At 48.9% G+C, this 26,138-nt stretch overlaps 1 protein-coding gene across 6 annotated transcripts in view; it reads right to left on the bottom strand.

The window, feature by feature from the left end:
• Hr38 (Hormone receptor-like in 38) overlaps positions 1–26,138 on the bottom strand; it is a 45,911-nt gene that overhangs the window by 13,991 nt on the left and 5,782 nt on the right. Inside the window, exon 1 of one of the 6 annotated variants that reach the window (XM_078197276.1) lies at positions 21,151–21,169. The exons of 3 other annotated variants lie outside the window; for them this stretch is intronic. Coding sequence is in view for 1 of the 3 variants with exons in the window: in XM_078197274.1 (XP_078053400.1) it covers positions 10,122–10,149 (28 nt within the window). In the remaining 2 variants the exon portion in view is untranslated. Of the gene's footprint in view, positions 1–10,121; positions 10,180–18,956; positions 19,279–21,150; positions 21,170–26,138 lie in introns of those variants that run through there. 2 more of the 6 variants (XM_078197275.1, XM_078197274.1) reach the window with 2 other exon arrangements.

The following is a 26,138-nucleotide window of genomic DNA, read 5'->3' as shown; positions in this document are numbered from 1 at the left end:
TTTTCACTAAACATTGTACTAATCTGCATTGAAATTAAATAAAATATAGTGACTATAAATATTCAAATATAATAATATATATTTAAATATAGATACAAATCAAAAGAATTTATATCAATAAAAATACTTTAATATTTTATATAGTGATTAAGCTTTTGCCCCCCACATTTAAAGACATGTCAGTACTGCATTATCCAAGTAATACTAGTAGCAATAAAACATTAAAATACCTCCAAGACACGTTCTTTTCAAATATCTATTGTGTATCCGAAATGAATTTCCTTCCAAGCGCAGGCCAACGAAAAAAGGAATTAAAAAGCTCACTGGCCGGCGACAGTCTCGTGGAATAAAGCGTATTAAATTTCTGCCGAGCTTTATTAAACTTTTTATGTAACCTGACTTTTCTCGCAGCATTCGCACGAAGGCACTGGTTATTACAATAATTAAATCTTCTCAAAGCTGTGCGCAACACCTCCACAATCCTATTAAAAGGATACCTGGAGAGGAAGAAGAAGCGTCTGTCGCGTAGTGATCTCTAGAAATTGTAATTAATTGTCTCGGCAAGAGAGGAGAATGCATTTACAAATTATTAAAGTACATCACCCCTTGGTATGTTTGTTGCGGCGTTACCTCAGGGTGACCATGAGGACTCCGTCACCTAAATATGGGTGACGCTCTTCTAATTCATATTAAATAGGATTTTAATAGAATTTAATGGAACAGGCATAGAATATAAAATATATAAAATAAAAATATTGGAAATACAAACACTGTATTATATTTATCACATTTTCTTAAATTTGTATTTAAACAAATAAAATATGCTACAAGCTTCGACTATCAGATTTCGATAAGAAATTCGACCGATTCAAGCTGAGCCGCGAACCTGTCAAATATTTCGATTGTTAAATGAACAAAGCTTCGAGAGATCGAACCACGAAAAATTCCAAGTGGAGGGAAAATTCAAAAGTGGAGGAATTGATATATGATACGATCCAGGAAGAAAACGAAAGCGTTTAAACGAGGCAGGTTTCCCGAAGCTCGCGGATCGGTGGTCGCAACGCTCCCATTGAGAACGGAGCTCTACCGAGCATCGCCGGAACAATGGCTCCGGCGTAGAAAGTTGCCCGGCAATTTGGCCGGCCGTTTAGCCGATATTAAAAATAAAAGCTCACCCTCGTCCGCGGGCGAGGTAACGGGATGGCTGAGCCGTTCGCAGCCTCTCGAGCGTGTTTGCTCACGTAACTCGCGCTAATGATACGTTAAATCGCCACGAGGGAGTAATTGCAGGGACGTTGATCGCGTACAAGCCGAGTAAGTGGCCGACACGTACACGCCGCTCGCTACGTGATACGTTTTAGCCGTCTAGCGAGCGTGTGATCCCGGGGACATCGCGATCCGATCGATCTCTATCCGAAGACGATCGGTAAGAGGATCGTAGATCGGCCACGTTCCACCGCGTTCAACGTGGACCGCTTTGCTATTTTTTCCGGAGTCCGTAGACCTCGCCGATCGTTTTGATATATTTTATACGGTTTTGTTGTACTTTTGTTGAGTTGTACAAATTTTTCAGGGCGATTTGGTCGTGGACGGAATTATTACGCGAAATCGAATCGAGCTTGCTTTGGAAAGCGATAGGAAAAATCTGAATAATCTATCGTGATTATTAGATTGCGGATTTTATGCATTTGTGTACAAAAATGGAGTCGATTAAATATAGAACAGTAAAGACGTGCAGAGCATTTAATTACTTCATTTCAAATACTGCTATATTATTTTTAACTCGGTAAAATGATCGAAGAACAAAGTACAGATAGCTCTTGGATCTCGTAATCAAACAATTTTTATTTTTCATAAAAATCCACAATCTAGCAATAATCGTAAATGAAATCATAGTAGAACTCTTTCTATAGATGCAGGCAAAATTTCGAGCCGACTGATCCAATAATTTCTACTCGATATTTGCGAGAGCCTCGCTCCGATAGAAACGCTACCAGTGATCAATAGCCTCGGGCGCACTATGAATACCGGCTCGATATTTCGACAGAGACATTTCCAAAGTGTTGTCTTACAAACTTCAGCAGCGGAAGATCAATCCGTTTCCCTGTTCACAAGGAATCTCCTCCCCCGAACATCGCGACACGGTTCGCCCATAAATATCGTTGGTTGTTTGCACGCGAGAAATAATTGACCCGGGGGGCGGCGGGGGGGGGGGGCTTCCTAAAATATCCATTGTCCCATGCCGACGGTCCATTACTCAGTCAAAGCTCCGCGGTTGATTGTCATTTAACGCGTCCCGGGCCGCGTGGACAACGCGGCGCACACATCTACACGGCGTACAGTCGCCGGTAAAAGTTTCGCCGTAAGACGCGGGCGGTTTTCGAGATCGCGGATTTAAAATACATCCCGGGTACGGGACGACGTTCTATAGTTAGCCGGCGATGTTTCGGTTTCTTAATGCATCGTCACGGTGACGCCGAAAACGGCGCCGGACTTAAAGGGTTGCCCGCGAGACGTCGACGGAAACGGGCTTGCCCGGGCTATTTTCGAACGGCCACGCCGCTTCCTAATTATTCATGCCTCGCTATCATATTGTTCCCTCTGCCCTGATAATGCGAGTAAACAAACGCCTACGACCGCGGTGCAACTGTGCACTTCCTGTGGATCGATGCACAATTACAACAGCTTTGGAAGGAAACAGCTGCTGCTTGTTTAAATACAAATTCCTTGGAAAATATTAACGATAAAGAAGTACCTATCTGTCGATTTCCACTAAAAAGAAGGCGAAAGTATCTATTATGCAACACCGTGTAGTTGTGCCACGTTCTTCGTTCTGCTCATATTTTTTAACATTATTTTTCAAAAGTCGCTCACGCAAATACTGTGTTTCTGTATCGGGTATTTAAATTGTGATCCGTTCTGATTTATGGACAGTTGGCATCTGTGTTTGATGTTTTACGTTCCCTATTTATTCATTGGAAATGTCCTGTTCAGCGTGATATGATTTTTAAGTCTTGTTAAAGAAGCATAAAATAGAATCGACGATAATGAAAGCCATAACAGGCGCTTTTACCTCGACACTCGAACGATGACCTCGTTTGCCAAAAATATGATCGAAAACGTTCAGAATAATTTATAAATTTATTTTTCAATCTCTCTCGGCGTGTTTTTGAAAAGTATTCCTCTGAGAAGTATCAGATGTTCCATAGACTTCACTGACTAGATTGTACGAGGCTAGGTAGTCAAATGAAGATGTTTCTCGCTGGGGTCGAACCGGACCCAGGCTACGCCGTTCCAGCGTTACTAACTCTTAGCACGACCCGGCGAATAAATTGTGAGATCGGAAAGCCGGCCTCCTGTCGCGTTAATCGTAACATTAAAGAGTTGTCGGCGGTTCGAGCGGCTCGGTCGTTCGTGATAAGGATCGATCGGCACAATGCAGACAGTCTCTGAAAGCGTTCGAACCCATCTGACACGATGGTAACGCGATGAACGCGGGCCGATAGAGAGCGGCGAGCATCGGCCCCGGCAAATTACGGTCGCCATTTTATTACGAAATGCCTGGAACGCACGCGGCGCCGAGACCCGTGAGAGACTCGGAACTTTTCATCCCGGTTACGCTACCCCGGCCGGCTCCGTCCAATTTCACCCGTGCAGAGAAACGTGGCCGCGGCACGGGCGTGACCGGCATATTACACCGGAGCCAATTAATACATCAGCGCGTGTACACCTATTATTTCGTAGGTATATTCCGCGCCCCTTTCGCGCCGCCGCCAGCCCGCTTATTATATCGCTTATCGTCCCGCATCTCCGTTTAATATCATAATCACCATCCAGCGCCGCGGCAATGTTCTCTCTCGCTGACCCGCGATCCTTATTACCCCGGCGCGTTATCGCGGCTTTTAATAACGCCGACTCTCGTAAACGATAATCGCGGCGCTCAGCGAAACGAGTCCTTTGAGCTCTCTCTCTCTCTCTCTCTCTCTCTCTCTCTCTCTCTCTCTCTCTCTCTTGCCTTCTGTGATCCTGAAAACTCGGATCCCCTGACAGCGAAGACCGCGAACGGCCGGTTCGCGTTGCCGCGGTACCCCCTAATGATAGAGGGAAAATTATTCCGCGGGAGCGATCGATAGGCTGCGGATTTTATGCGTGTGGAAACGTTTGAGTGGCTAGAAAATAACCGCTATTTATTTATCTAAGCCAGCAATTTATTTAAGTTATTAAAAGCAATGTTTACTCAGCTATTGATTGCAATTAATAGAAATAGATATTATGTTGTATAAAGAGCCGCAGTTTAATAATTAATTTTCGAGGTGCAACCTTTGAACTGAAATTATTCTTTGGACAAAAATTCTCGCAGAAATAAATTCTCGTACAAATAAATTCTCGCAGAAATAAATTCTCGTACAATTAAATTCTCGTACAATAAAGACAACAAGATAGAAGACCTGGAAACTGAGTGTGTGATCCGAATAAGATTAATTGTTTGAACAAGGATTTTTAGGCGAGAAAGTTTGCAGAGGAAGACGCGTTAGTTCGATTGAGAGCCAAATATTAAGCAAATCGATTCTTTGGGCAAGCATTTCCGAACAGAAACGCAATGGGAAAACGGTGTAGAAGGAGAGCCAAATATCAGCCACATAGATTATCTGGTCAAGGATTTCCAAACACAGAATGCAACGAGAAACTTTGTAGAGGAAGATACTATACTGGGTTATTCGGGAATTAATTTCATCCTTCGAGAGGAAATACTGAAGCAAATATATCTATAACGAAATGAAGGTGGGAAATATATCGTAAGAGTCTGAATCAGATAAATTCTTTGGGAAAAGCATGTTTGCCCAATGAATTTCGTACAGGGAGACAGTAGAGAATAAAATTCGAATTAATACTTTATACTAATCGGTGGCATATAAATCGGCTTATCACGGCTTGTTATGCCTGGCAATAATTTGCTATCTATTGTTGAGGCATTACTATATAATTTTTTAAATATTAAATACCTTTCGCGATGAATAAAATAAATAAAATAAATAAAATAGGTAAGTAAATTCTTAAGCAACACAGGCTATAAAAATTTCGATAAAAGTCTCAATAAAAATGTAACTACGATAACAAAGCAGCCATAAAGCAACTTTGCTCGAATAAAGTACGATCTCGCGCACCCTGTATAACAGCGGAGTTTCGTTGAATTGGCATGCGAACGGAGCAACCTTGGAAGAAAGAAGTATCATTCCATGTGATTCCCATGCGGGGAATTTTAATTCCGGAGGACCGCCTAATAGAGCGAATGATAAGGCGGAATGGATTCGCCGGGAAACGCCGGCGATGATCCGGAGCGATGGAAATCGGTAAAGGGCGGCCGATAAGCGATAACGAGACACGGCCGGGAGCAGTCAATGGAGTGCAATAAGCGGGATCAAAACCGGTCGCGATCCGTGTAATTGGCGGGAGTTAGGCTCGTGCGTGGCTTGTGGAACGTACCGCGCGAGTTTCGGTGTGTTTCGAGAGGCGAAGGTGGAGGCGCGTAGCCGGCTAATTTATGACCCGGGATAAAGGAGTTTCGAATAATGAATAAAAGATCGACCGTTTTTTTTTTTCTTCGGCTCACGATCCGCCGGATAAGGATGGGAATCTATTTGGTAAAAACGGGAGAGAGATATTTCATTTGCGGAAGAAAAGAAATCGCTTGCAATCGACGTCGCTTCTTACAAAATATTTTTGCTTTCCCTATACAGTACCGAAAGAAAAAAAAATAATTAAAAAACAACAGTTGAACCGTCGCGCAGCGAAGGAAAAAAACCACGGGAATAATTTTATTACAAGCGACATGAATATTCAGAAACGGCGTCGGATTTCCGTAAACTTGGTTCGCCGGTGCCGGCAACGTGGTTTCCTGTAGCAGACCGCGGAAACTTGTCTGCTCGTTATGCGTTAAAACCGAAAAACGATTCTCTCGCGGGCGAGAGAAGTCGCGTCGATCACGCGCGAGGGATACGATCCTCGTGCGAATCGTGCGCGGCGACGCGATGTAATAATTAATTATGTAAACGCGCGAAAATAAATGACGCGGCGATCGGAAACGTGATGCCCCGGCATGGTCTGGTCGTCGTCGTCGTCGTCGTCGTCGTCGAGGAAACATTCCGGCGGAATTCGAGGAGTTGGAAGAAAAAAAAAGGCGAGACTGCAGGAGTGGATGGTTCGAATGCCCTTGGAGAAGGTTGTACGAGAGCCAGCGACGAAAATCGATGGTGAAGCTGGTGGTGGGTCGCGGCGAGATACGCGAGTATAGTGAAACGGTTGAAGGTGAAGGACGAGCGTTGCAACCGGGTGATACAAGTATTCGGTAATCGTCTTCAGTGATCGTCCTTGCGGATTGCCGGGAAAAATCGATCGGCCGGGTCGGCCGGCTCCTTTCGAAGGTAAAAATGTTGCGCCGGACGGATCGCGGGGCGACAGTATCCGAAACGCGCTTCGCCCCGTCCTCCAATTAACGCGCGCTAGCTACTGGATACGTTTATCGCGGGGCTCGGCCATTCGGCATTAAACACGCCTGGGTTTCGGCGCCGGCCTTAGGCAAAACGCGTGCCGCGCGATCGTTAGACCAGAGCTCGGTCTTGCAATATTCAATAACGTTCCGCTAATCGGGCGAATATTTCCAGCGACGCTCGGCGAATTAGAAGATTCGTTTCGGGAGATGCGAAGTGGGATGCGACGACGAAAGTGTTAACGCACGGAAGTGGGGAAGATATGGAGCGGCTCGTAAAGATAAAATAAAACGAAGAAAATTAAATGCGCGCGAAACATAACTTTTCTCGTTGTTATAAGGGAAGATATTTTCTATTTCGTGTTAGTTAACCCTCAATAGCTTGGCAGTTTTTTTAATACGTCTGTTTTATGTCCCACAATTAGGGATTTGTTAAAAAGTTCGGAAGCTACGATAATTTTGTCCACAATCCATTAAATACTTCAGATTAATATACTGGGTCAGGATATTTTGGAATTGTTATTTGAAAGAAAATTATCGAGCTTGATAAAATATTGATAGAAACAGAACGAGAAGCGAAAGGAATTGGAATTATAACGAATCGAGTTGATTAAACGCCAAATCCAATATTCTTTTTCGGAATATCGTAAAAATGAAGAATTCATCTTTTATGCAGAAAAAAATTCTCGTAAATATAGATCGCAATAATATATTTACTCGCGGCAAACCGTGCACCAAAAGTGACGTTAATTCCTTTAGAAAAAGCAGAAGGCCGAATTAATTTGTGCCTCCGTCGCTATTTTTGCTGCGACGTGCGTTCGAATTCAAGAATTTATTGCGAAAGATATTTCATAATATCAACCATTTAAAGAGAAGATACCTTTACATTTCGCAGATGCGTTGCATAGGAAATGAAGACGCGAAGATGGAAAAAGAAAACGAGACTGGCACGAGGCATTGGAAGTGCGGACAGTGTAAAAGATCGCGATCAAAGGGTCGAAGCTTTCGTCGGCGGACAGCCGATGAATCTCAATTAAGTTCTGGAGGCATTAACGAAAGTCTTTGGCACCCATCGCGGGCCGCTTTCGCTCGCCGCGCGATGGCAGCCACCGGTAGATCGTTCGGCGATCGATCAATTGGCCGTTGCCTGGATCGTGGCTGTCAATGGCCGTCACGGATCGTCCGGCGGGCAAATATAATATTTAACGGGATTACGCGCGCAGACCGCTCTCTGATGAGACGATTTCTTAATACGCGGGATGCGCGCGCGCGCGCGCGCGAACAAGCCGCCGGATGATTTATAGGGCTCATTAATCAGCCGGATCAATGGGAATTAAGGGTACCGCGGCGCGGTGTGCCACCTGTCAAACAATTTCGCGAGGCGTTTCGCCGCGCCGTTCACCGGCGATCCGCGCGAGTTATTAGCCCCATTAATCAGCCGCTGCCTGACATTAACGCTAACGAAGAAACCGAACGCGCCCAGGGAAACCTGTTGCTCCGGGGTCCCTTCGACAACTTAATATTCCCCGGGCGCGGGGTTCTTTTTAATCCGCGATCGACGCGGTCTCGTTCGACGGGCGACGTTTTCCCACGTTCCTCCGTTTCACGAATCACCGATGCCTGTTCGCACCTGTCGGCCGGGTAATTACCCGGTCGCCACGGGATCCGCGAGGATGACGGACTGGCCTGCCGCTGCGATCGTGCGCGGAAACCGCGAGAGCACAAACGAACGCGGCTCGATAAAGACCGCGCCGATGCACGGGATAATCGAATAAACGTTTACGAGAGGATAAATTTCTGGCGGACAGTGTCGGTTCGCCGTTCCCGACCGGACCACACCGTTAAACTCCCGATCGGCTACGCTCGACGCCCAGAACGCGACATAAATTAGACGGTGAGGGTCCCCCATTTGTGGCGGACTTTTTCACTTTCCCTCGTAAAGCAAGCAGCGCCCTCTTAGGATCGTGGACCGACGAACGGCTAGATCGGCAACGGAAAACGGTTATCGGTGAGCCGCTTGCTTGGCTTTCGGGGCCCCGATCCCGTATCGATTCCGATTTCTCCTTGAAATTTCTCCGGCGACCGCCGATCCCGCGGCTCGGCGCGCACCGTCCGGGCTACGAAGGATAGAGCGGGCTAGCGTGCGCAGAGAAAAAAGGATCGAGAAGGAAAAAGAACACGGGTATAGCGCGCGCGCGCGCGCGATCGTGCACGTGTGTGCGTGCGTGTCGCCGCGACAACGCGCCAGATAGGATCTCTCTGGTTGGTATGCGCCGGAGCGGGCAATACGCGACACCCATACGGCATGGTCGGAAACGAGCTGCAGGTTCCGTGACCCCGAAACCTCCCGGGATACGATCTCCCCGATACCGATTCGATTCCAGCGAGTACGCGCGAGCAGGCGGAGCCGTGGAAATCGGCGGTGTGCCGGCGATATTGTTCTGCGTTCGAGATCGGCACCGGTAATTGCGTCCTCAGACTGCGGCGCAGTCCGATGAAACTGCTATTATTATTTTCCAGTGACTCCGAGATGCAAAACTGGGTATTATTTATAGGGAAAACAGTTTTAACAGATACTTCGCTGCTTGAACAAAATTGTAATCCGCGGTTAAAACGAGAGGCAAATATTTGATTTTAATAATGTGATATATAAAACGAGGCAATTTACTTTCGTAAGCCAAAGCTAAATCATGGAAATAGATATTTTATTTTAATAATTAAAACATGGAAATAAATGCTTCATTTTGGTAATCCAAAGCTGGGAAACAAACATTTTATTTTGATAATCCAAAGCACGAAAATAGACATTTTATCTTGGTGATCTGAACTATAAGATAGAGGATCTGTCAAACTTTCCTTTTTATTCAAAAGATGATAGCAATCGAAAAAGTTCGAACGTAACCACGTTCCACGTAGGCAATAAAACGGCAGTCTGAAAGTACAGTATAATTTTCCTTAGATCGTCGAACAAAAGAGGGGTGTGCGTCGTCGAAAGTACTTTCGGAAGAACGGTACGAGCCACGCTAAACACGGCAGCGCATTCGCGCACGCAGGTGACAGAGAGCCCGTTAAGGCCGAGGTGTAAATTTCCAACTGTCAATGGCCTTTAGAATTCGTTCTGTTACGGAAGATGCGGACAGATCAATAAATCTTTGGCTATCGTGCCGCTTAGAAAGGAGTCTGCGATGGAGTCGTGACATCGCGGACAGTCGATTAGAAGCTGATGTGTTTATAGCATATGAAAGTAACCGGGAAATTGTAAATCGCAATAACTTCTAATTCATCTGCGAAACATCGAGACGAATATGGTATTTCATTAACAGGATCGTCTCTGCTGTCCTCTCTTAAAAGGCTCATTACGACATTGCGTATCTTTTCCAGAAATTAAAGTTACTTTATGCAAAATTACCCAGGCTATAGTAATCATTAATGACAGGCGCACAAAACCTTTCTCCTAATATTCGAAGAAGAATTGAGATTTTCTGAGACACAAAAATCCATAAAAGAAGCTTCGAAATCTACCAATTAATTCTTAAGATTTCAATTAAATTGCTGGAATTATTTTTCATAGCGAAAACTCCCTGCCGAAAGGGCGCAGTAATTGGCGGCTCTACCCTAGTGCGTTTAACGTTACCTTGGAACGAGTACTCGAAGGGAATCATTCTGCCGGATGGCTTCCGAGCGCAGCCTGGTTCCAAAGAGCAAGATTCACGTGGCGTCGATGAAAGCTGAGATAATGAAGAACACTTTTGATTTTGTCGCCGGTATCTGCCGAGTCTGTGCTCCGAGGAGAAACGTTCGGTCTGGGGAGAAGAAATTTCGTAGATGATCGTCACCAGCGTTTGAGAATCGAGCCTGTGGCAGTAGTAGCGCCATGATTGACAGAAGCTATGCCCGGGTCGAGCCAGAACGCGAATCTTTCAGAGATCTGATTCGCTAAACGATTTTCTCTTCCGGACACTGTGGTTTCGAGGCGATGAAAAATGCGTGTGAGAGCTGATGTGTCGATTCGTTAATAATTGTTTTTAAGAGATGAGTTCGAGATCCTTGGCTGATGAATATCAGACGAACGAGTTAGAACGCTCTGCTTTAGTTTCATCTATTACGATTATTTGACCTGTCACTAACAGCTACCTATGACAATTCAAAGTTTTAAATAGTCTATATTACTATAGTTAATATGCGAGGACCTGTATTAATTTACTGAAGTGTTAAATCTGTGACACAGTTTCGCATACTAGTTGCAAACATCTAGCAACATCTAAGCATCTCTGGACACAATTTACTTCGACTACTTCGATCGCTATTTTCTCATCAATTGATATCGCACGAGAGAGCTCAGCAGCCCGTCCAATGAATAAATAAGTAAATAAAAATGTCCGCCGACGTCTGGGTACTTTGTTATTTAAGAGCGGAGCGTGTGATGCATGTTTCAGAAGACTTAATGGACTCGTTCGTTACGCTTTTTAGCATCCGATTAGGAAGATGCAGCGTGTTGAATCGACGTGCCTCTACGGTCAAGCGGGATGGAAGCAGGATCCAGGTGCATTATTAGCTCAGCTTCGGTTGCGAAACTCGGGGAATGCAAATGAATGTTTTCGCGATGAGTCGATTAGGTCCACGTCTCTATCGCCTGGGTCCGCGCACGAGTTTCAATTAACGTGTTTGGCCCCGCGCGCGCACGCGGCAGATTCGGCCAGCGAGTGAGCGTGGTTCACTTGTTTTTGATATCGACGACGCAAATTAATTATGCTTACACGTTCCGGTCATTATGGCCGGCCTTTACGAGCCCACTAAACTGCCGTAAACTAATTAGTCCTCGCCTCGAAAGCGTCTACGGTTGTTCGAGTGCCGACGAGCGAAAACTCAAGGCCGCGCGCGCGGCACGGAACAGAGTTCGTTTTTCCGAAAAAGCAAGCATCGGGAGCGATGGGCGTCGCTATTTTTTTTTAAAACGATTTCCGATATCGACGAAGATCGGCCAGCCTAATTGTCCCGACAGCATCGTTAATCACCGAAGCCATAAGTTCCAGTGCGATTGTTAATCGCCTCGCCCTCGCTTCGACAGCTCGATAACGTCGTCGCGAGACGGCGCATCCGCGTGACCATAATTCGAGGTAAACGCGGCCGTCCGATGGGATCGGCCGGCCGGCCGGAGCCCGTTCACATAAATCATCGATGAAAACACGATAATCTGTGGATCGGGATTACCCGGGAAGTGCCCCCGCGATTCCAAGGCCCGTAAAAACTGCTTTTAGCAAGACGATCGCCGACTGATGAGCACAAATAAGCCAGATGTTGCGCGTCGGATTGATTAATATTAATTTTACCGGGGATGTCATTCGCGGCGCGGCGAGTCGGATGCGAGATTAATTGTGCAGTTTTAGCCGTGAATAATTTCTGTCGCGAGACGTCGCCGCGCTAACGAGATTCCCATTTAAAACAAATCTCCCCGGCTTCATTCACTCGCTCGCTGAAACTCGAACCGAACCTCCGCGAGTCTCCGTCTTCGTTCGAGCACAATCCTCGGTTGCAAAATGACGGCGTAGCGGTCGCAGAGAAATTATGATCTGCGTGCTCCGGTTAAATTGGTCTGCGAAAATGTGCTCTTTTCGCTGGGAACAAACTATGATTCTTTATTTTTCGTTCTGACAGTCGTCCATTATTCATTATTAACACTAGAAAGACGGGAACTTGAAGACGGGGAAATGACTGCTTTTCGGCAATATAGGTATAACACACATATATATACCGGAAATGAAGGAGGGGGGAGGGGGAGGCAACAACAATGATTAATAAACGCATTTATATGTTGTAGAAAAAGTCACAAAATTATAAGAAGCTGTGTCATTATTTACATAATTATTTTTCTAATTGAAATTGAAAAGCAGTCAAAATGACTTGCTTAGGCAATCTAGTGTTAATAAAAAGGAATTTACTATTTTGTACTTATTATTTTTTCAATTTTGAGTTCTTCGAAATAGAGTTCACTGTAACTGCGCCAGACCTTATCTCTTATCGTGCGAATAAAATATTTCCCAACCGGTTCGGGACTACGTCAATTCTTGATTTCGAGAGAGATCGAATAGTTCCGACGGCCATAAGTTCCCGGATTAACGACAGCTCGGTGTCTCGAGGGAATCGGTAACGTCGTAGCCGCGCGAAAGCGGTCCAGGGAACCGCGAAACGCGAAGGACCCAGAAGAGGATTTCGTTGGTACACGGACAACGTATCCGCGCAACGAGCAAACGAACGGGTGATTTAGTCGCTTAGATCGAGGTCCGCATACCGAACGACTGTGACCGACTCAGGACGGATCGAGACCTCGTTGAGCCTCGAGGCCTCAAGGCCGTCGAGCTCGTAAAGCCAATTCGTGCCTCTCCCTCGCTCGCCGAGGCGGATTTTCATCGCGCCGAGACGAAGACGGGAGGAGAAGTCCGCCACGGGTGTCCGGTGCAACCTGTCGCGAGAGTAACCCGGCTGCCACCTCCGGGGAATAATCGTCGTTAACGTTAATGTTTGCAAATTGTTGCGTTACGCCGCGGCGAGTGCCGGGGAAAATTGCAGGCCGCGTCGCCGTCTACCATTTGTCCGTTCCCCCTCAATTTCGGCGGGCAATTTCGCTCGCGCATCGCTCGCTAAATGGCATTCAACTTCTCTCGACAGGCATTCTTACTTTCGATCATCCTTCTTCGACGTGGATCGGCTGCGCGCCGCCGGTAATTCATTTTTATGCGGCGACCGAGCGAAAGCCGAAGGTGCAAATTACATGCGTCGATGGAGGCTAGTACCTTTACCGGAGTATATAAAATACCAAGGTGTACGGGCACCCATAAGACGTCAGATGGAACAAAAATACAAGAATGTCTCGCGAGATGGGCGATTATCTCATAATATAGCAGCTAGTAGGCTACCGATAACTGGCTGCTAGAACTGTTACTATTTCAACGCTGGTCTCTCAGTTCATTTATTTTTAAATTAATAGCGTTATTTTCTTATCTTTCTGACTATAAAATATTCCTAACTTTACCTTGGTTTTATGCGAAATAGAAATCACCCGTGTTAATCAAGTCTTTTCTTTTTGAACATTTGTAATAAGCTGAAAGTAATGCTAAACCGTTCACAGCTTTGTTCTTCGTTTATTCATTTTTATTCTGACACGGTTGCCTCTATGTCGCCGCTCTAGAGCCCAGAAGTTCGAGGCAGGCTTCGCTAGACACCGAAAGTTTATTACACCGCGCAGCTAATAGTTGGTTATAGTACCATTGATCGCAGATCCTTGAAACGTTTAGGGCCTCTAAACACCGCGAACGGTGTTCAGAAAATTTTCTATCGGCGCTAGCTCGGAGTCATGGAGCACCCGGGGCTATAATTACGGAGCTAATGCCGTACAATCAGCTAAACAAAGCCTGCAACCATAAATCCCGCTGAAAGCGATAGAACAAGCAGCCGACACGTGTAGCCGGAGATTTCTGTATCGATACGAAAGTCGCCGCCCCCGGGGGAGACACATGCGAGCGTCCAGAGCTTTTGACACCACCCGGAATGATCTACATTGCGGCGGTTTCACGGCGAATCGATCTCGCGGAGCGAAAGAAGGGTGTCCGGGACGCCGGTGCTCGAACGCCGTGGCGAGAAATAAATTATTTAAACGGCGCTCGTAATTGCCGCGGTAAATAAACGTACGTCGTCGGTCGGGCACCCTGTCCCTACGACCTTTTCCGCTCGCAGGGACCGGGGAACGCTAATTTACCGTTGTCGGACAAACCTTAGCCCGCGAAAAGCCGACGCGCGGGTGCCGCGCGCGCGGAGATTCACGAGGCAGATACGCGCGCGCGCCGCCGCCGCCGCTGGCGAAACCGTAGAAAAGCAGAAAATGCGCGCCACGGGTAAATTGGGACACGTAGCACGATTCCACGAAATTTATCTGATCGGAGTCGCTCGGGCAAATCAAGCCCGGGCGCGCGCGCGCGCACACACACGCTCGGCGTCGGATCACGAGCGGGAAAAACACAGAACGACAACACATCTGATAACGCCGCATCGACACCGGCGACCGAGCTCCGGCTCGATCCATTGTGAAACAATCGCGACCAGGCCCTTCCCGTCCGGACACACCGTTCGGATCGAGCATTCCTGGTCGCTGGAACCACCCCCGCAACGCGCTGTTCACCATGATCGAGAGGCGACCGTGTCCGTTTACTGCGAAAGAGTCGGCGTGAAAGATGAGCCGCGGTGTCCACGAGAGGTTTTAGAAGTGGAGGATACTAGTAGAGGTAAAAGTAGAACTGTTCTAGCAGGTTTCTTGCTGCAGTGCAGAAGTTGGTAAAAGAACTTCTGATAAAAATTATTCCTGTACATATATAATATATTCCTGTAACATCGGGGATTGTAAATGAAACAATTAGGACGCAGCCGTTTGGATTGGTTCGATAGTTCTGATGTTAAATACGTAATACCCTTTTACAAATACCTGATGAGCCTTTTATCAGGATCTAGAAATGGGAAGATTATGCGAATTTTATCTTTAATGATAGACAGTGAAAATAGAATTGCTTAGGCTACATCCGATCAGAGACAAAACTAGAAACTGTGAATATTCTTCGACTGTGTTCGAGGTACATCGATTAGACGTCTTATTGGTCGGTAAACCAATCTGTACAGAATTTAGTCATCGTGAAATGATAACGTACATCGCTTTATCGTAGAAGAAGATGATTTCCAATCGCTGCGGAGGGATAAGAGAACCTCTTGCAACAATATTTATAAATCACCCTGTACATGAAACGAGGACACCTTTAAGAGAGTCATCGTCTTTCACCTACTTTCGTCCCGTATCCCCGAGAGTCTCCATTCACCCTTCTACCCAGCATCACGGACCAAAATCGAAGAAATCTCAGCAAAAGGAGTCTAAATATTCTTGACGAGCATCCTCGAAGGATTGTAAAACGCAAGGTAAACGCGAGGCGTTTGGAACGATATCATCCCTTGAGTTTCCACCTGTTAAAATTCGACGCTCGATAACGCATCGGTCTATCCCCTTTAACCGGCGGCCTTGCTCGCCCCCGTTAAACAGACTCAGGTGCACACGTACACGTGCGATCGCGCCGCCAGCCCCTGTGTGGGTCGTCAACACATTCTCGGACGGCCCGACCCCCTTTCCGCCCCCTTGCACAGCTGCTTTCCACCCGTTTCCACCCCGGCCTCCCCTCCGCAGCTAACCGACCGACCGACCGACCCGCCCGACGCCCTCCCACCGTCCCGTGACGTCATACTGCGACGTCGTCGATGACGTCACTGTTGTACCGCAGTTCCGTTCATCGATCGAGCATCCCCCAAGCCCTTGCGGGCCGTGCAGGGGCGGAAGCGGCCGGCGCGCCCCCGCGTTTCCCGGCTTCTTTTTCTCGCGACTTCAAAGAGCCGGCCCGCGGACCACGGCCGACCGTGGCTCTGACAAGCCGCGTCACTCCTCAAAGGCGTCTTCGGCGATCGTCTGAAGATATTTCGAGTGCGATCAGACGCCCGGCTCTCCGCCGGAGTAATCCTCGGTGTTGATCCGCGGTGATCGACGTGCGAGACATAACAGAGCCCGGGGTTTACCTCGGGCTTCCGCGAAATTTCGGCTTCCGGGTTCCGCCGCGGAACCGTCGCCTCCATAGTCCAAGGCTGACTTCATCAGCTTCGACCTTAGCCTTTCGCGAACCCGTAATTCCGCCGCGATCCGTATCTCGCGAAAATCCGAGCCTCGCACCGCGAATCCCAGGGGAATTCGATAGGAATCGGACACAGCTGTTAAAATTCGTGAAAATTCGTGAAAATTCGTGGAAATTCTAAAAATTCTGGAAATCGTCCTCGCCTCGGTTGACCGCGGTCGGAAGAGGATTTCCAGCTGGCTGACGCAACCGTCGCACGGTTTCACGGAGCCCTGTTCTTCGCGGCATCGGGAAGAGATCAGCGGCCGTGTCATAGACGGGCGAAGATCGCGCGGCGCGAGCGCTGTGTCGCCGGAAAATGATCGCGATCGGTATCTGGGAACGTTGTCCTTGACTCCTTCCGCGGAACTGGCTCTCTCGCCCCGTTACCTCTCCGTAACATCCCGCTCCTCGATTCCATTGCCCCGTCACGTGTTTGAATAAGATTAGCGACACGATTATTATGCATCGGCGGGGACGCTAATGAGTTGACTTTCAGCCGGCGATGCAGCCCGGCTAGGAGCGTACACGGCGCGTCGGATCGACGACAGCCATAAATCACCGGTCGACCGGTGGCGAGATGGAACAGCATGGAAATTTATTAGTGGTATCGGCGCTGTCTAATCGACAACTTTTCAAATAACTGTCCCGAGCATTCCGCGGCGAGGTCACGGCAAGAGGACGACAGCTTTCTTGCATGAAAATTAAATGACGTGTCGCGTGTTATGCGCCTCGGACGTAGGTCTCGGATTCAGCCTATTCCTTTTCCACTCCTCTGATCGAATCGGAGCCACCGCCGCCGCGACCGTTGCATTCCAGTTATCATCGCGACGGTGAACCCTCTAATTGGGTCGCGACGCTTCTGTCGGAGAATCCGAGCCTCGGGGGAACGTCCCTGGCCCTGGTCGGACGAGGACGTCCGGCGGCGAGCTATAGACCGAACACGCGCTCTTACGCCTGCAGAGACAACGAAGTCCCTTTGAAGATTTTTAATGTTCCCCGGATCGTTTGAAGCACCTTCAGTGCCTCCGTCGGCTATCGCGTCATACCTGAACGGTTTCTAGAAAAGTGCTCGCGAGATGCAGCAGCAAGAGACCAGTCTCGCGGCGACAACCTCCTCTCCGTCTTCCACGATGGCTCCCGCATTTCAGCCCGATGACATCACGCGGAATCACTTTCATACGGCTAAAGGTACCGTTATATTTACGACGGTAAAATGCGCGGTGAAAAGCTTAGCCTTCGATCGATCAACGGCTGGGACGCGCATTCCTGGAAAATTGATCTTCTTCCATTCATTCGTCACCGCCGCTTAATGAATTTTCCTGAATACATTCTCCGCCGGTTCACGGAATCCACGATCCATCGGATACGATGAATATCGGCGGATCAACGGATCCTGATCGACGGACTCCGCTGCCGAAATTAGCGCCGCTATTTTTAGCAGACCCGCGATCGTTTGTGGGCTGAAAGATTGCCGGCCAAAAATGCTCCTCGCATCACCTCTTATCGGGGTGAGAATGCGGACAAGAATGAAAAGATCTAGGATGATGGCTCCGCGAGGTTTCGATTGGTCGGAAGACGATCGAGGGGTTAATAAACCCTTCGAAATTCCATCGGGCGAGGGGCACAGGTCGAAGAGGATCTTTTCTGCCGGTCGGTCATTCACCAAACACTGGCGCACCGCGCGCGGTATTTACGTTTCGCGACGCCGCAAAAAGCTCGCGTCAAAAGCACGCGCGCGATGCGTCGTCACAAGTCAGCTTTGGCACCGGTTACGACATCCCTCTTCCCGTCCCGAGCCGCTCTCCGCTCGCGGCAACGTCACGCGGAAACCAGTCGCGACGCGCTAATCCTGAGCTTCGCCGTTAAATTTAACCACCGCCACGCCGACGGTTACGCGAGCAGCGAGCAGGATCTCGCGTGGCGATTCGAGCCTGCCCGCTTCTATCTCTCTCTCTCTCTAAATCCCAAGAATCGGCTCTCCCTCCGTTCTCGTTCCGTCGCTCTCCCGCATTTTCGTCATTTCGACGAGGTTTCCGGGAAACGATTACGTCCGCGCGGCCGTCACTGCGAAAATCACGGGCGCCACGTGACGAGAACGCTTTCCAAGGTCGGGCCGGAATGCGCCACTCGTGAATGACCGCGACGTTCCGTGCTTTTTCGAATGATCCCCCAAAATCTCGTATGCATTGTTCCAGGGATTCGATGTTGAAGGTTCGAACAGCTTCGATAAACTCGACGATCTTCGCGACAGTTTCGAGCCGTGTAATCTTTTATTTAACACGAGAACCGAAGTTGAACTAGTCGCGCCAACGCGGCGATGTAGTTGCTAACAAGAGGCTACCGCAGGGAGCAACTTTGACAACCCTTTACGAGCGTTCCGCTCGTTCAACTTGTTAACAGCTTAACTTTAAGAACCGGGGGTAGTTTCCGCTGCAGGAGATCGGCCGCTTCAGTTCGCAACGATTCGGGGAGTATCTCTCGTCCGACGATACCGTCCGGAACATCCACGGGTAACAGGGGTAAAGGCGGAGTCTCGTTAAGCTAATCGTCCGGAGGAACGGTAGCGTTCGACGGTCCCCAAACAATCGATAAGCGCGCGATGCTTTTTTGCAGTTTCCTTGCCGCGGAGGTGGTTCGCCAAACGAAGACACGGCGCAGGCAAGCCCGTGTCGTGTAAGGTTGTTGCGGAATCGATAAGAAAAACGAGGCGATACAGGGCGGATCGATACTCTCGAGCTTTCTCTCTCTCTCTCTCTCGCGCGCGCGCGAGTTACCTCATTTCACATGGACGGGGCATCCTGGATCGGCGAGGACTCGTGTCGCGCGTCCTCGTCGGGGCGGGAAAACCTCGGGCTCCACGTTTCGGGGATAATCGCGGAACTTCGTGGCCACTTCTCGCGCTCGAACGGCGACGTCGACGTCGAAGCCGGCCTCTCACTGCGTCATCGCGAGGCCGTCGGGGACCGCACGACGGATGCCACTGGATCCACGAGGGCGACCGATGGACCGCGTGGCGGCTGGCGAACGCGCGTCGTTTCGGAGACGGTGACGCGGCCCGCGGAATCTCCGTCGGTTGACTGAGCGAGACCGAGAATCGTCGGGCGATATCGACGGTCCTGGGCACGACGTCGTCGACGGCCACGTCGAAAGGAGGTGGCGAAGACGGCGGCGGCGAGGACGGCAATGCATAACGCCCGAAATAGCGTCGTCCTTGGCGGTACGTGTGACGTCGTCATGCCGTCGGTCGGTCGATGACGGACGGGGGCGTCGCGGTGACGTCAGAGTTAATGCCGGCATAGTTCGGGAGGGGAGGGGGGCTGGTCGGGGCGTCGGGACGCCGGAGTTTGCGCGCGAAACCGGCCGTTCGTGCGTCAGGTTTGAATGAAACCACCGCCGAGAGAATATACTCGCGCGCACTTCCCGGCGCTCCGCGTCGTTATGTATTCTTTCCCCGGGGGTGGGGAGGAGACGGGGCGGGGAGGGGTGGCTGCCGGGCACGCCGGAGAGAGAGAAAGCCGTTCGAAAAATCGATCGGATAGACACACTCCGCTATGCAAATTGCACCACGGATTGCGTCTCTATCCCGTTCGTTTCTTCGGTGACGTAGCCGTAGTTCCCGGTATAGACGAGCCGCGACGGGAATTTCGAGCCGCGGTTTACGTAGGCGGAACCACCGAACGAACCAGCCGCGGCTTCTGACGCGCGGAAGCGCGCCGGAAACAAATCCAGCTGCTATTCTTGGGATATCCGAAGACCATAGGAACTTTCGGTATCCTAGAATCGACGTGATTCGACGCACCGCGAATAGATTGCTCGATGACGCGGCCGAATCCAGGCCGGAGAGGATCACCCTTCCGGGTTGCAACCCCGCCAGCCGAGATAACTGGGGACCGTCCACGGGAATTTTTCGACGCGAAACCATGCGACCGATTCTTTTCGAAACTTTTCCGGGTAACTTGTACCAGCGTCGGGGACGCGGTACGAATTTTTCTAGACACGAAGGACTGTCCCACGCGACAGGGTCGAAGTATAGTTTACAAGGTACTCCGGATAAGGTTTTCGCTTTCACTGACCTCGTAGAAGGGTGAAATCCACCCCGGAAAGACGCGTTGAGATGCGAGAGACGAGAAATTCCGAATTATTCTCACGCTAACCTTTTCAGGGTGAGTTTCGCCCCTTTAATCCGAGTTATCGTCGATATAAAAAGACACGTGACGCTTTGTTGTTCGGTACTAGAATATATGCGCAACACTTAGCTAGTGTCTCTTGTTTGTACGATGGAGAACGTTGGACAACAGACACCGCGGAGTTATTTCGTAAACAGAGGAAAGAAGGTCCACGCCAAGTGATTGCCGGCCAACGAGTTGCGCGCGATACCACTATCGCGAGCCGTCCTCCGCGACGTCCACCGAAAGCGACGGAGACAGCGAGTGTTCTGCGAACACCCTAATTAAATTCGCGGCAGGTTGCCGGTCGATCGAGGTCCACGATTTCCGGACATCGACGGGACGCGAGCCGCGCGGGAGAAATTACAGGCCCCGTCGCACCGTGTCAAAACTCGCGCGCGGAATACGTTTCCGCGGTGAAATCTATTTCAGGTGAAACAAGGCCACGCGTCAGCTGGTCGGTCGCGTTACACATTTTTACTCGGTTCGCCCGAATTACCATAAACCTCTCGGGCATGCGGCCGCGGTCGTCGAGGCGACGCTACGTTGCATGCATCGCCACGCCACGCCACGCCACGCCGTCTCTCTTCCTCTCCCTTTCTTTCCCGGCCGGCTCTCTGTAACCCCCCCCCCCCCCCCCCCCCTCCTCCCTCCTCGTTTACCCCCCTCATCGGCTGGCACGATCGAATCGAAGGAGCCGAACCCCGCGATCCCAATCGATCCCGCGGCGTCGATCAACCGCGCTGAAACACAACGAATTAAGTCCTCCCGGTATTTATAGCGCCACCGTCTGACTACTGACCCTTTCACCGCTGGCACGCGCGTTCATATGCATCAACGTCACTTATCGATTCCAGAGTCATTACGCGCGGAGTCACAATCCCATTACGCGGCTCCAGTAATCTCTCCCGTTTTCTTTCGACCACGCAGACGGACGTGCAGGCGTTCCCCGGGCGACGACTATTGCTCAAACCTAACCCCCGGGTCAAAATCCATAGACGGTTGCGCCTACAGCGGCCACGCAGCCGAGCATTGCCGGTTACAAGTACTCGGCTTCTTATAGTCGCGACACCTGCAACTACCAGCGGGGCTACAGGCGAGCGGAGAACACGATTCTAAGCACCGCGATTGGACAACGCCTCCCACGCCGAGCTACCCCCTCCACCGCAGATCACGAATGGGCCCGCCTACTGCATGCTCCGGTGGGAACGAGGATGCAACTACGGGGCTACTTGTCTAGCCGGATTGGCCATAGCTCGGTGGACATCGAGTTACTTTTCTATTGTGTTACCTAACTTTCATGGTTTTTTTTCAACAATAAAACAGGTTTTAAAACAGGTTTCACGAATTTTTCATTCCGGCGAATTTTGGTCTGGATTTTTTTTTTTTTTTAAACTTCCCAGATTTTATATTTATCGCGTTTCGAACGGCATATCTTTTCTCAGACAAGTACTGTCGACTTTATATTCGAATGAACGCAAAAAGTGTGATTTTTTGAAATTTTGACACGCGACGTTTTTCCTCGCAATAGAAATCGCGCGAGGTTTGAGCGAAGCTAATTTTGTCATTGTTATGAATAGAGAATGGATTTTATGCATTTACGAGAAAATTGAGCATACGAAACCTGGAATAAAGGAGACGGAGATTTTAAGAGTACTGTTACATTATTCTGAACTTATTGAATTTATAAACGGAGCTAGTACATTTTTATTCGACTTCCGCTTATGGCGCTCGTGCTAGACGATTCTCATTCCGCATAAATGTCCACCGTCTAGTTACGAAACGATCCACCTTGGTCGTGTTTAGGGTTTGCTGGTTCTAGTGTTAACTGCAAACTACGAACTTGGCCCGTTTGTTACACGGAAGACGAATAGCACGTTTCAGGTCATACGAGATCATTTTCGTCATGTTTTACACGTGCGCGAGGATATAAATAACCACTGGCCATTTCCTGAGACAACGGTTTCACCGAACACCGCATGACGAATTTAACTCTTTACACCGCGTCCTCGCAAATGTCAATAATCCCGTAGATTCGATTATTTTCTCTTTTCCACTCGAATATTAAAGACTCGTCCTCGTTCATAATTTTGCGTCATCGCGAGCTACGGCATAAAAATTGCTACTACACCGAGAGCCTTTAAAATCATTTAATATCATCGAAATAATATTTAAAAAACTGTTCCGAATCTAACTGATGCGCGAGACACAAAATTCAATTTCATATATATAAAATATACTAGATTATTTAAGTATCATAGCTCAGAGAAGCTATTTTGGATTTCGAATTAAAATGGCTTCAACTGCAAAGCTTTAATAACTAAAATTAAATAAAATTAAATAAAATAGAATTATACAAATTATAGAAACAGGAGCAAGGAACAGTTGAAGGATAAAATTAACAAAGTGTGATCATTGAAAAGTACCATCTCCGATCATGACGCGGTCTACGCTCGCGCGCTTGCGACACTGAACGGTTCGTCGGACAAACCTCGTCTCGTGTAGGCGAGCGTAATTTCATCGTTGCGCAACGACGAAATTGCGATCGATCGGCGTTTATCGAACACGTATCGCGTTCGATTAATTACAATTAATCGCGGCCCGCGGAACCCGCGCGCGGTTCTTCCCCGCGGTTGCGGATACGTGTACGACGCGCCGCGCCGACGAAAGTTTCCCCAGGTCGAATCACGGCCGGTGCATAATTGACGAAGCGGTATAGCATTTATGCAATATGAATCGACGGGGGGCCGCCCACGGGGGTTCCCTCGGCCAGGGAGGGGGGGGGGGGGATGGGTTGGCAGCCCGTGGCTCCGATTGTTTCCCGATCGCGTGTGTCTCTCCCGCCGGAAACAACGGGCCATTCCCGCCCACGCGGCGACCGCAGCCTCATGAAAAACGCAGCGCCGGCATCGAGCAACAACCTGTCATCGGCTGCCTCCGATCCGACGCCTCGGTATCGATGCACCCTAACTTGCGCACGGGATTACTGTTATCGTCGGTGCTGTCGTTCTTCTTTTTTTTTTTGTCGAGAATTCGAAGGGGTCCTGTCGGCAATACACGAGCGAGAATAATTGAAAAAGTATCGGGAATTGTTATAGATGGAGCGCGGATTTTTGCGAGAAATAAGAACTGCGCGATCCGAGTATAAGATGCTGGGGTTACGTAGATATTTAGCTGGTTTATTAATCGTTTTAATGAGCTCGGAATAATGGAACAGTGTTTTGAGAGTCTTCGAATTCTATTTCGGTTTTTGTATTAGATTCGCTCAGTATAAAATTCGTAGTCTGGTTATGAAGTAGTCTTGGTGTACGAAAGGATATTTCAAGTCTTCTGTGACGCCGTAGGGGTAGGTACATCTATCGAGAATAATTCTTTACATATGGTAATACAATCGTTACCGGAGATAAATATTTGAAATCATATTTCACTGCGTTCAAATATCTGATAATTATTTGCAATTTTATTTGCATAATATATAATATAAAATAATAATATTAATGAATTACGAAAGAGAGAAAAGTGATAGAAAACGTACGAGCACATATTGTCATAAGAAATCAGCTTTCTCTTACATTTCTCTTAATTAATGACTGCAATGGAAACATTTAACATCTCTTTGCTTTCAACGACGTGCATACCACGACTTTAACACGCGAATAAAAATATTAACAGAATTTAAGACCGTCCGACGCATTATTTTCAACTCGATGAAATGATCAAAGAGTAAAAAAGAAATTAGCGTTCAGCTCCTCCTCGTTGCAATCGACGAAGATTAATTTTCTCTTGCTCGGAGATCCGCGTTCCAGCGACTAAATATAAAGAATAATTATCCTGGTCGTTCAGCCGGATGAAAAATACCTAAAAACGTTTGCGAGCAAATGCCGTTTCGTGACGCGACTCGACGGAGATGAATCTAGTCCGTAGAACCCTGAATGGGTACATAAATAACTCATCCCCGGCTTCCAGCGGAACGATGAAATCCGAGCGTAATTTCGTGTTGTTCGAACTGCATTTTCGATCGATCCGCGTGGATAAATTAGCTGGCCGGCGGATCGCATTCCGGTGGTATGAGTAGGAGAGACTGGTCCGGCGGGATGAATCGTCGGTCGTTCATCGTCCTAGCACGTCAGAAACGTGAAAAGTGTAACGGCACGTGATGCCGGGCGTCTCGGTCGTCTCTTTGGTCGGCTTTGTGTCCCAGCCAAGCAGCCGCGGATCGCCCGCCTCGCACGTATATTTAGTTCGGGGCAGTAAAACAATGCAATTGGCCTCTAGGAAGCGTTCGCCGGCCCACGGACGGTCGCCGTCAAAATACTATCCAATTTTATGATTCCGCGAACGATCCGGACTATTTTCCTATCCGATCCGGCGCGACGCCGCACGGTCCAGCCGCGGCGGTTTAACGGAGAGAGCCGGTGGTTTTTAAACTTACGCCGAAGAAGAAGCTCCGCGGCGCGTTACGTAACTGTGTCAATTATCGTCTAGGAAAAAGATTCGTACCTATGAATAGTGTCTTTAGAACGCGAAGAAGGTCGGCCGTCGGTATTTTTATCGGATAATTTTTTCCTGGAAGAACTAGAACCGCCGCAATATTGTCGATACGCGAATCGAACGGTCGCGCGGGGGGTGAAACCGAGGGAAGAGACTTCCGACGCCGCGGGAAACCGATGCGTACGGTTCGCATAACACTGCGAATGTTGACGCAGGCTTCGCGTTTTTCTCCCCCCCCCCCCCCCCCCCCCCTCGTGTCGAACGAAGATCGGTTTCCTACGCGTTCGGCGCGGCGTCGGCCGCTCGCGGGAAACGAGCGTCTGATCGATCGCTGGCAATTACTGATAAAGTTTAACGGGTTTTTTTCTTTGATAGAGAACTTTGTAAACAAATGGGAAAATGTTCGTAACCAATTCCCCGCGCGATTCGATCGGCCGGCGTGCCCGTATTTGCATAGACGGCCGCGGCGCGATCGCGTCTAATCGATTTCTAACGATTCCACGGATGGAACTGCGAAGCCGAACGACGCCGAGAGCGATGATCCACGGACGACGAATACGATGGCGGCTACCGTTGCCGATCATCCGGCGACCCACATTCCGCGTTCCGCGGTCCCGCCGATCCGATAATTATTCGTAATAAAATAAATTACGCGTCGTTATCTCGCGGAATAACAGCGGAAGATTTTTATCGCCGGTTGCGTATTGCGCGCGGAGCATCGCGCCGCGGAGCGCGCCCGCTCGCACTCCTCTTCGCGGGGGCCTCGCGGCGAACGGTGCGCCGAGCGTTTAAAAAGAATTAAGTAGTTACCGACGTGCCAGCTCAGACGGGCTCGGATGCACGTCCCGCTAATGTCCGAGTCTGATTGCGCCTAACTACTTGCGCGGCGAAACGTCCGACGCGCGATTACACCGGGGCCTATTAACATACACTCTCGCGAACGGGACGTGTCACTCTCTAACACGCGAGCCTCAAATATAACAGCGATACAGTACCGCACGAAAGTTTCGAACCACTTGTTCGCTAAACCCCGATCCCGGCGAACTCCGCCTCGCCTCGTCGCCTCGACGTCTATTCAACAATTTTTCGACCGCAACTCGTCGCTAAATAATAATTCTCTGCAACTATTTCTGGTCTGCAACAAATACAGTACTTCTGTGCGATAATTTCTCGTCTGCGAGAGAATTGCCGTGGAAATATTTCCGTGTTTCAATTTTAGGTTTGCGACAGATTAGGTCGGGGAAATAACAAATTTTCAATCCGCGTTATAGATTGTTAAGAAATACTTCTAGTGCGACT

This window comes from Augochlora pura, chromosome 3 (genome assembly GCF_028453695.1).
Source record: "Augochlora pura isolate Apur16 chromosome 3, APUR_v2.2.1, whole genome shotgun sequence".
Taxonomy (NCBI): Eukaryota; Metazoa; Arthropoda; class Insecta; order Hymenoptera; family Halictidae; genus Augochlora; species Augochlora pura.
The sequence above is the reverse complement of the archived record's forward strand: the minus strand, read 5'-3'. Positions and strand labels throughout refer to the sequence as shown.